Raw genomic sequence first — 11,335 nt, forward strand, 5'->3', positions numbered from 1 at the left:
AATACATTCTTTATATTACATATCACATATTACATTATTTATACTCTGTTATATTCTATTTATGGTCTGTGTATTTTGTTATGTATGTTCTTTTTTAGCCTTATCTCTGTCTTGGTCTTTTTATCATTCGGACAGTCAGAACAAGCATCTCGCTGTCAGACCTGCTTCCAGCCAATCCTCTGTTCAGCCACGCCCACATTCTGAGTCTCCTGAGTTTTAACACACCTGCAGCAAATTCACCTAATCACCACTAGAGGATTTAAGGACTGCAGTTACAGGCACCTCTTTGTGAGGTATTGAGCTTGCTCTACTGAACGTTTTTGAACCTTTGCTGTAGCTGATATTCTGTTCCTGTGTTTGACCTTTTTGCCTGCCTTTTTGACCCTACTCATTGTCTTTTGATTCTGGATTGTTTGTAGGGATTCCTGTTTGCTCTCCATTGTTTTTTGACCTTGGCTTGTGTTTTTGACTATTCCTGAGGATTCTGATTTGGATTTGTTGAACGGATTTATTATAGCACCAGAGCTCTGCACTTGGGTCTTCTGTTACATTCATCACATGTTGCACTGTGTACGGCTGTGCGTGTGACAAACAAAATTTGAATTTGAATTTGAATATTTTCCATGGTAGTTAGCAAAAGCAAAAAAAAAAGTCCAGATGTTTTGAAAAATTTCATAATGCAAAAAATTCATAATGCAACCCACAATTATCCAAAACGGATAAAATTGCAGAGATTCTGTGAAAATGAAGGATACAGACATCAGCGTAGGTCACTGGTGAATGGTGTTTAACTGGTCTGCATAACAACCCAGTGCTCTGAGCAGGTGAACTATCCTGCTTCACAGGAACTTTATCTGTAATGTATTTCCAGACATTCTTATCAAGACAGATTTGGCCTTTGTTGAGGTTGTAACTGTATGTGGTGGTGTCAACACTTGGGGAATGTATTCTGTAGTGTGATACATTTCAGACTGGGTTTAAATAATAAGGTTATGATTAGATTATTAGATGACTTTGAATTGGGGAACTATTTCTGTTTTCAGTAGGGTTTTTTTTTTTTATTTTAGTTCCTACTGGGCCTTCCTCTTAACAGTAACATTGAGGTACACTTTGGTGCTCAAAGTTTGTTTTTGAGTAAATATAATCCAGTCTGAGGAGACCAGCGTTAGTCTTGGTCAGTGTCTGTGTGTAGTAGAGAGAAACTGAATTAGAGGCCAGTGACTGCTGTCAAGCACAGGTTCTGTCTGATGTTCCCACAGCTGTGATAAAGGAGGTAAAAATTGTGACTTTGTTATTTTTATCACATTCCTTTGTCATTGTAAACTAAAACGATTGCTTCACCTAAGTTTGAATTGTAAGGCTTTTACTGCTCCTTGAACTTGACTCTAACTACCAGTGGTAGTAAGAATACAGAACATGTACATTTATAAAGGACCAAAGAACTGGATAGGAAGTGTTAGTGGAACCATGTAGAGGGCTAGAGCATATTCAGAGAAAAATGACACACGGTGTTTGAAGAGGGGATGCAAAAAAAACAAACAAAAAAAACAGTCTAATGGCTATTAAAAGCAAAACCAGACTCACTCGGGCCTTACATATGTTTCTCTTTGAACAAATAAACCACAAAGTCAAACAATCTGGAAAAGCATTTATTACAAAAATAGAGATGAAATTTTTTTAACGGCAAAGATACATCTCAAGGAGAAACTTGAAATGAAAACTCAACAAGGACAGAAGTTACAATTCATCAGATGCGATATTTGAGCGGTAGAAACATGGGACTAAAAAAACAAAACAAAACAAAACAAAAACAAACAAACAAAAAACTCACATTCTTTTGTATTCAGCACAGTCGCTCTTAAAGAACACCTCTTTAAAATCCAAGGCAACAGCCAACAGTCAGTTAACGCCCTAAGAACAGGAGGGGCCTAACACTGGCCAAGTAACCTTATGACAGAGGCCTTTCTCAGTTACAGTACCTGATCTGACCAGACAGTGAAATAATGAAACCCAGGCCTCACAGTACAGCATTTCCCCTAACAGTGGTACTGCCACCATCCGATTTGCAACGATCACGTCAGTGATATAACTTTAGGCATTTCCCACGAGGCCAAGGACAGGCTATCAAGTCAGGAGAGTTTAGTTTATTAATGCCCTTAGTATACACGTTATGTGTGGACATCTCAGGGGTTAAATCACTTCAACACTCTATGATTTTTATTTAATGCAAAAAATGCTATTTTAACACTATAGTGCCCTAATCCCCATTTACATTTTAATGTGCATTTGCATTTTCCGTTCAAAGTCATATACTCTGTGGTTCAATGCATTCAAAACATGCGTGTGCACATCAGAACAACAGGTCTATAGTCACAGCAAGTAAAGAGAAAGATTGAGAAGGAAGATAAAAATGTGCAAAAAATATATATAACACCCTGGCTCAGCAATCAGTTAAAAACACAGCTACGCTGACCTAACCTTGGGTTTTAAGCCTAAATTATTTTATTCAAAACAGCAAATGAAAAACATTGCATAAAAAAAGAGCATAGCCATAGCAGAGGAAGTGAAAAGACATGAGTCACAGACTCTGAAAGGGTTTCTGAAACGTGAAAGACTGTGCAACAACACATTGCAAATAGGACCTGCACTGTGCATATGTCTTCAATAACTCAGCTGAACTCAAAGGTGCATTTATGCGCTAAACACAGGGCTTCTGTGTCTACTGTGCCTTCAGATTTCATCCAGAAGGCCAAAGGTTTTACTGATTCTCTTATTGACCAATCAGGTGTGCTGTGGTACTTGACTGATTTGTGTACAGAGCTGTTTCCATGGCAGCAACTTCTCCTGAAGAGCTATGAGGTGGAAAAAGAACCTGGCATTCAGCCACACGGAACTAAACGCAAACACTCCTGTAATCTAAATACGCTTTTATGCAAATCGCTAGGGTGTGTGTGAAGGAAGTCTTTCTTATCGATAATTCACTACATGTTATCTTATGTCAATGACATTGACAAGCTTCCTTGTGGTTTTGTATATGAAACAAATGAAGTCTTGCACTGCTGGGCTGTTATACACTACAGTACCCCTGATATCCACCTGAAGCAATACTTCTGGCTCATATGTAGCTGTTAGCAGTGACAGAACACAATCCACACATTTCTATCTAACCTAAGAACATAAGCATATGCCTCATGGAAACACACACACACACATATATGTAGGAACACACAGTGCTACAGACAGTCATCATCTGAGACAAATGACATGACCATAATGACAATTATAATAAAACAAAAGTGACTGATCTTTACTTTCAGTGATATCTGAAAACTGAAGAAAAATAAAGAGTTGACAGTAGTTTTTTTTCTATGTTAAAACCACACTACACTTCGGGTTAGCAGCACGGCGACACGCCGGTCCAACCTGAATCGTCCCCGTGCTGCTGAGCTGGGGTTAAGTAGCAGGAGGGGGTGGACCGACACAGCCCTGGAAACGGGTTTCGTCTGAAATACCATATTGTTCAAGGGGGTCCTAACAACAAGAAAAAAAATCAGTAAACAATTCATCACACTGACTTCAAAAGTCATGTTTTTCCCAAGCTCCGTCAAAGATAACCTGAGGAGGACACAGTTAAAAAGGATCCTGTTTTTGTCTTTTAAACGAGACGTTCTTTTTCTGGTTATTAATCCAAACAGTAGTGAAATAAACACCGAAATTGAGGCAAAGTCAAAAGTATGTTAACACTGATTAACAACGTCCAAATGGGGTTGGTTTCCATGGTGACGAGAAAGGGGCACGCTTACCTTGCCCGTGAGACGGTGGATTTCGGTGCGGTAGAAGATAAGATTCTTGCGCATGAACTCGTAGCTGCACAGAAGCGTAACATGAGAAGGTTAACAGAAAGTTCGGAAAATTAGGCTAATGAGCCTAATGATCCCAGCAAAAAAACACAACCAAACAAACAAAAAAAAAAAACCCACACATTGAAGATGTGACAGACCTGGCTTTGACTATGGCATCAATCCATTCCAGGCACTGTTCCTGCGTCTCACATTCAAAAAAATATTTTCTCTCTGCTTCATCCAGGTAAGCTGGAAGGTAAAAAAGAAAAACAACCAATATCTACTGAGTACAGCTACCCATGGCAACGGGAATACACTTCTCAAAGACCAACATTTTCGTTTTAAGAAAAATGGTGTTTTCTTTCCCCTTGCGTTTGATGTTTTGATGCCAACAACTGTGGTGCAGTCTCTTGACATCTGATATTTTCGAGACCACAAAAAAAGCCAAGACATAAAATGACGTCTCACATAAATCGGTATTGATGGAAGAGAATTTTCATGAGATTTTATACACACACTAATGACGGGCAGGTAATGTGATGTTTGTAAATTTGAGCTTGGTAGGAAATTCTAGCCTAAGACAGTGAGAACGCTAGCCATTTCTCTTACCAATGGAGAAGACGAGATCATCTTCCCTCTCCACTCGGCACTGCTCCAGGAGCAAAGCTCCAATTGGCTATCAAATTAGACACAAAGCAGAGAAAACTCCTCAGTGATAAGTCGAAATAAAGCACATGCGTTAGCTATATGAAGTTACTACGTTAAAACAGCTATCTTTAACTTACCTCTTCCTCGTCGGTCCGAAAGTAAAACAGGAAATTAACAATGAGCTTCACAAGTCTCCTTTTTAAAACTGGTAAAACGAACAAGCAAACGGACACCTCATCACCGACCGGAAATGACACTCAGATAGAAATGTGCATACAGACGTAAAAACACTGGTCTTGTCGATAAAAGAAATAGCTGACAAAGTTTAAAAACGAATAAAACGGGCTCTCACCGTCACCCTTTTTAGGTCCTCTCATTCCAAGTTCTGCGGCTCTCTCTGAGGGCTGACGGCTCAAAGAGATAAGCTCCTTCTCATTGAACCGCATTTCGTGGTCGTACAAATAAACAGTGCAGTCGAAAATGTTAACTAAGAAGGCCCATCCTTAACCGGGAACCACAGAGAGTAAGACGAGATAAAGATCAGCACATATCACTGACTTTTACTTACGGTCAGTGCAAAGAAACTAACGTTAGCCGCCCTGACCCTCTAAACCCTTAACTGAATTTAGGCTTGAACGTAAAGTTGAGCTCAGCGAACTCTTTTAGCTATGGCCCTTTACTGACCAACAATATAATCGTCCCATTAAAAAACAAAAGATGCCATTCTGTAGGTGTGTTTCGTGTCTGGAAGGTGCAGACCAGTTGTGTGGTCAAATTAAATCCGCATAGGGGTCGCAGTTTTGCTGAATCACGAATGACATGTCATGCGTCAAAAAGAGAGCTGAAGACCACACTTGTCCCACAGTTCAATAGATAATTCCGCACCAGTATTGTTTACAAGTGTATAACATATCTGCCAAGCGAAAACAAGATAACATCGTAGATTGAAACGATACATTACAACCTAACGCACTGCTTGTTCAGACCGACCCACCAATAAAGTTTGGTCTATCAAATTTACAGGAACAGGAAGCAGACACAGAAGTGCGTATGCGCAGTACATCGCTCTTGGTGGCAAGCGTGAGTTAGACGTTGAGGTGAGTAGTTTGTAAATTTGTTTCGGGCAGATATCTTATTTCCACGTTTAACACTTGTTTTTCTGAACTAATCAGCGTAAGTAATAGATATGGACCAAAAGATGTAATTTAGCATTCATAACTATTTAGGAATCGCCCCAGATACAGCAACAAAGCTACCTTGCTAGGTTAGGTAGCTTGCTAACTTGGTTTGTTAATTTTTTGAAATGTAAAGCGGCAACACGTCTACCAGCTGGAAAATATTTGAATGAATGTCTATTTTTGACACAGTGGATCGAAATTTTTGAGCTTCCAACTTTGCTGCACCGCTCTTAAAACAAGTGTTTTTAGAGAAAGGAGCAACTTAGTCCATTGTTTGTTATTAGAGATAAGTTTAAGACGCAGTGTGTGCAGCGACCCAAGCGATACTGTACGTTACAATCTGGAACACTGTATTCAGGCGTTTACCAGTTAGTGTTTGTCATATGAGCTGTCTGTTATGATTATAGGGATTATTCAACGCCTGTATCCTCAATTATCTCAGTCTGTGTTGGTGAATCCACTGCATTGCTGAGATGGATTTCCAGCACAGAGCTGGAGGAAAGACGGGGAGCGGAGGGGTTGCCTCCGCCTCCGAGAGCAACCGAGACCGCAGAGAGCGTTTAAGGCAGCTCGCCTTGGAAACCATCGACATCAACAAGGACCCGTACTTTATGAAGAATCATCTTGGCTCTTACGAGTGTAAGCTATGTCTCACACTTCACAACAACGAGGTGAGAAATGCCAGGTTTTCTTTTTGTGCTTGTCACTGTGTGTGTTGTGAGTCATGCTGATAAAAAAATGTAAATTTAACCCCCTTCCCCCCCCCCCCCTCAATTACTCTTTTCCCAGGGTAGTTACCTGGCTCACACTCAAGGCAAGAAGCATCAGACCAACTTGTAAGTATAGCTTCACTGTGGCTGTAAACTGGTGCAGATAACGTGATCATTCTGCACTTAGACTGACTGTTCTTGTGGTTTGTGTGTTACCACAGGGCCAGAAGAGCGGCCAAGGAAGCCAAAGAAGCCCCTGCCCAGCCTGCCCCAGAGAAGGTCAAAGTCGAGGTGAAGAAGTTTGTGAAAATCGGCCGACCGGGATACAAAGGTAAGACCGCCTCGAGTGTGGTTTCAGTTTGTACGCGTTTGTGTTTTGACTGAGCTGCGAAATTCGAACGTCGCGTGTGGAGGCAGCGTTTTCGGTCCTGTCCGGCTCTATTGCAGCCTTAACAGCCAGAGGTAAAACAAACAAAAACAAACAAACAAAAACCCTGAGAGAGATGACACTAGGCCTCCGCTTACTCTTGGCTTAAAGTTCACTGGCTGTCTGAAAAATCCCGCTTTGTTGTGTGCCTCCTGGACTGAACCAACGACTGAACAGCATTCATTTTCTCTTCAACAGTCACGAAACAGAGAGATCCAGAGACTGGTCAACAGAGTCTGCTCTTCCAGGTAAACCTGCCGTCCCCTGATATTCCAGCTCTCTGAGGCGGAGCGGCCTGGTCTGCCGCCGATGTCTCGTTTCTGCATCGGTGTTTGTCATTGTTGGTGAAAATGATCCAGCTCTTCTGGGCTCTTTGTTTGCATCTGTTCACCGTTTGTTTCCGTCCTCGTTCACTCACTGTCTCCTCTGTTACATGGGAGGGAGGGTGAGACTGTGTGTTTGTTGCCAGGGTGATGGTGGATAAGAGACAGAACACTAAAAGATTTCTCATCATTCTCTCTTTCTTTCTTTCCTTCTTTCTTTCCTTCTTTCTTTCTTTCTTTCTCTCTCTGTCCCTCTCTCTCAGATTGATTATCCTGAGATAGCTGAGGGCATAGGGCCCAGGCATCGTTTCATGTCTGCGTATGAGCAGCGGATCGAACCTCCTGACAGACGCTGGCAGTACCTGCTGCTGGCTGCCGAACCCTATGAGACCATCGCCTTCAAGGTCACCGCAGCCGCCACATCCGGTTTTCATGCACCGATTATCATCTCCACTGTTAAATCTTAGCATTAGCGACAAGGCACATGCAAAGTTATTGCATTTTTTTTTTTCCTAAAAATATTTTAGTGCAGCCTAATTGTATCATAGGTAAAATACTTGTGAAAATGTTAAAAAAAAAAAAAGGTAATATCCGTCTGTGTGTAGTGTTTTTGCGTATGGAGCAGACTATGAAAAAGCCATAAGCCAAGTCTGAAAATGTTAGGTTAAATTTGGAGACAAATCCACATAGTTTACCTCAAGTGAGGTTTTTTTTTTTTTTTTTTTTACACCCTAATGTGAAACGGTCCTGTGTTCATCTCCTCAGGTTCCCAGTAGAGAGATAGACAAAGCAGAGGGGCGATTTTGGACGCACTGGAACAAAGAAACCAAACAGGTAAAGACATCAGGACAAGAGTTATCTGTTTAAACCGCACGTCTACTGATAACATGGGTTTATGTTTGCAGTCAGTTTTTTTTTTTTTTTTTTTTTTAAACGGATACTTCCATTATGTACTATTTGCTTTTTTTCATTGGTATTTTTCATATGGTAGGAAGTTTCTCTTCACTGATGCACCTGCTTTTGTTCCTTCTCTAGTTCTTTCTCCAGTTCCACTTTAAGATGGAGAAAGCTGTTCCTCCACCCGGCGGCCCTCCACCTCCGATGGGGGTGAAACGACCCGCGCCGCTGATGACGGGGCTCACCCCCCAACCCCCCAGCGACCCTATGCCCCCACCTCCGCCCGGAGGCATGCACATGCCCCCGTTACCCCCCGGTGCTCCTGCCCCTCCCCAAATGCCCCCTCAGATGCCCCCTCCCGGTGGCCTTCCGCCCCACCTGCGGCCGCCCCTGTCTGCCGACGGTCCAGCCGGGATCCCTCCACCCCCACCCAGCAGCTGAGGAGATTCAGGATCCCGAAATCGGCTTTGGATTTAATATTAATTTGTTTTTTACTGTGGAAAAACATCAATTTTTTTTTTCTTTTTTTTAGTTTGTTTTGTTTTGTTTTGTTTTTGTCAGAGTTTTGCAGAAAAATGCAGGAGATCCATACACATCCTTTCAGGACTTTGCCGTTATTTTTCTATGATGTGTAGTACTGGAAAAAAGTTTGACTTATAGTGTAAAAATTCCCATTTCTCCTACATGAGACCATTTTTGTTTCACTGGTTCATTGTAACAGACTGGTCCTTTTAGTCCCTTTTATTATTAAAAGCACAGGAAATGGACTTGTGTCTCGCTGTCTTGGCTCAGTCTTCCAATTAAAGCGTTTCTTTTATTTTGTTATTCACCATCTGTCTGAAATGCACGGTCAGCAGTTTACCAGAGTAAATCTGGACAGATATCAGACAGTTATCACAACATTTACCAGAGTACATTTGGACAGATATCAGACAGTTATCACAACATTTACCAGAGTAAATATTGGACATATCAAACAGTTATCACAACATTTACCAGAGTACATCTGGACAGATATCAGACAGTAATCACAACATTTACCAGAGTAAATATTGGACAGATATCGAACAGTAATCACAACATTTACCAGAGTACATTTGGACAGATATCAGACAGTAATCACAACATTTACCAGAGTAAATATCGGACAGAAACCGGACAGTAATCACAACATTTACCAGAGTAAATATTGGACAGATATCAGACAGTAATCACAACATTTACCAGAGTAAATATTGGACAGATATCAGACAGTTATCACATTTACCAGAGTAAATATTGGACAGATATCAGACAGTTATCACAACATTTACCAGAGTAAATATTGGACAGATATCAGACAGTTATCACAACATTTACCAGAGTAAATATCGGACAGATATCAGACAGTTATCACAACATTTACCAGAGTAAATATTGGACAGATTTCAGACAGTAATCACAACATTTACCAGAGTACATTTGGACAGATATCAGACAGTAATCACAACATTTACCAGAGTAAATATCGGACAGATATCAGACAGTAATCACAACATTTACCAGAGTAAATATTGGACAGATATCAGACAGTAATCACATTCAGGTTTGAAGCCGCTGGACTGGCATGTCATTCTTTATTAGAAGTTAAGTGCACTGGACTGGCATGTCAGTCTTTGTTAGAAGTTAAGTGCACTGTGGTTGGCTCCTTGCCTTGTTCTTCACTGTCTGCCAATAAAAGTGAAATGCCAAATACTGCCAAAAACTTCTCACAACAGTCATGTGAGAAACATAAGTCTCCAGTGTATAACCAGCTAGTTAGATGGATATGTTACCATGTGCACTACACACAGTTAAAATATGACTGTTTCAAATGACCTCATGATATAATCAACGATTATGTTTGTGCTGTTAAGGCCATAACATGACATGCAGTGATCAGTTTCCGTGTTGTTATTAGGTGAAATACATATTAAAAAAAAACTTGCTGTCTTCCCTAACAGTAGGTAAGTTTTATGGGTGCTGAATTTTATTTCTCGTTTGATGACGACCATACTGACACAACATTACAATGTTGCAAACTTTAAACACACATGACAGCTGTAGACATTTGTTTTAGTAGCTATAAACCCATCAAAAAATGACCCACAGACAAAAGTAAAAAGTAGCCAAACACATCTAATCATGAATCAGAGAGTTTTATTTGGGCATTGATCGAATCTTAAATTTGATGTTACGCATCTTGTTTGAAGGCCCCCTTTGGATGATGTTCTTTCCGGAACTCAGTTGTTGAGTTTCTTTTTAAATTACTGCAGATTATTATTTTTATGAACAAAGCTATCATTTCTGTACCCAAATAAGAATTTCCATCTTTTAGGTGAGTATGAATCTACGACGTTTATATTGCCCCAGTTTCACTGAAAAGCGATAACAAGCTTGACTGAGCCGTTAAACCGACAGCTTTGTCTGATTTTAAAAAATTGAAATACAAAGCTGAGTGACACGGTAAGGATTTTCAGACCAGCTATGGTTTCAACTTGTAAATCAACACCCTAGTTTTGATCTTAAAAAACAACAAAAAAAAAAAGAAAAGAAAAGAAAATCCGGTTACATGACACGGTTAGGAGCCAATTACACCACACCTAGAGTGAAACTGCAGGATTGGCTTCACATTTAGTACAAAAAAAAAAAAAAAAAGACTAATTTTTGGGAACCTCAGTTTCACAAAAGCTTGTCTGTAGCTCCACTGAGGTTTCCCTACAATAAAGATTAAACTCTCTGCTGCTTTCCTGCTTCAGGCAAGTATTGCATCACTCTGTTACCACTCCGTGTCATTCCTCTTTGACAGTTCTTTAATTCTTCTCTTGTGTCCTGACCGCGGTTCCTACTCCGACTTTGCTTCCCTCCGTTGATCTTCTTTCCCCTGCGTCTTTTTTCTCGGCCTCTCCTCCACCTCTTCCTCTTCAGTTCTCTTCTTCTGCTTGGCTCTCTTCTCCTTCTCGCTTTTTCCTTTTGCTCTTTCGTTCATCTCGTCTCTCCCTCGTCTCCCCCTCCTCCTCCTCCCTCTCCTGTCTCTAAAGCTCCCCCCCGTGGCTTTGAGGAGGAGTCTCCGTCCCGTTATTTTCCTGTTTCGGAGGTTCCTCAGGGTCCCTCTCTTCGGTCCGCGACCAGCGGCCTTTCCGTCCTCGTCGTCGCCCATCCACCAGAACAAAGTGTCCCACAGCGAAGTCTCCAGCTGAACAGATGAAATAAAATATTTAACTCCCATTTTGTTCAACTTTAAGCCACTGCTGAGGTGGTGTATGTTTCGTTAACTGGTTTTTACGCCCTG

The 11,335-nt window shown here is 41.0% G+C and overlaps 2 protein-coding genes across 2 annotated transcripts; one reads left to right on the forward strand and one right to left on the reverse strand.

Moving 5' to 3' along the window:
* Window positions 1–2,614: 2,614 nt before the first annotated feature.
* plekhj1 (pleckstrin homology domain containing, family J member 1) lies at window positions 2,615–5,207 on the reverse strand. Its single transcript, XM_030775508.1, has 6 exons — window positions 4,843–5,207; window positions 4,628–4,695; window positions 4,452–4,518; window positions 4,001–4,091; window positions 3,804–3,867; window positions 2,615–3,531 (listed from the first exon to the last, which is right to left on the reverse strand). The coding sequence occupies exons 1-6, from the start codon at window positions 4,934–4,936 to the stop codon at window positions 3,454–3,456; spliced, it is 462 nt and encodes a 153-aa protein (XP_030631368.1). The 5' UTR covers window positions 4,937–5,207; the 3' UTR covers window positions 2,615–3,453.
* Window positions 5,208–5,543: 336 nt separating this feature from the next.
* sf3a2 (splicing factor 3a, subunit 2) lies at window positions 5,544–8,526 on the forward strand. Its single transcript, XM_030775492.1, has 8 exons — window positions 5,544–5,587; window positions 6,076–6,339; window positions 6,458–6,504; window positions 6,600–6,709; window positions 7,004–7,053; window positions 7,392–7,532; window positions 7,894–7,962; window positions 8,164–8,526. The coding sequence occupies exons 2-8, from the start codon at window positions 6,142–6,144 to the stop codon at window positions 8,464–8,466; spliced, it is 918 nt and encodes a 305-aa protein (XP_030631352.1). The 5' UTR covers window positions 5,544–5,587; window positions 6,076–6,141; the 3' UTR covers window positions 8,467–8,526.
* Window positions 8,527–11,335: the final 2,809 nt, after the last annotated feature.

The sequence above is a fragment of the Chanos chanos genome, chromosome 5 (assembly GCF_902362185.1).
Source record: "Chanos chanos chromosome 5, fChaCha1.1, whole genome shotgun sequence".
NCBI classification, from domain to species: Eukaryota; Metazoa; Chordata; class Actinopteri; order Gonorynchiformes; family Chanidae; genus Chanos; species Chanos chanos.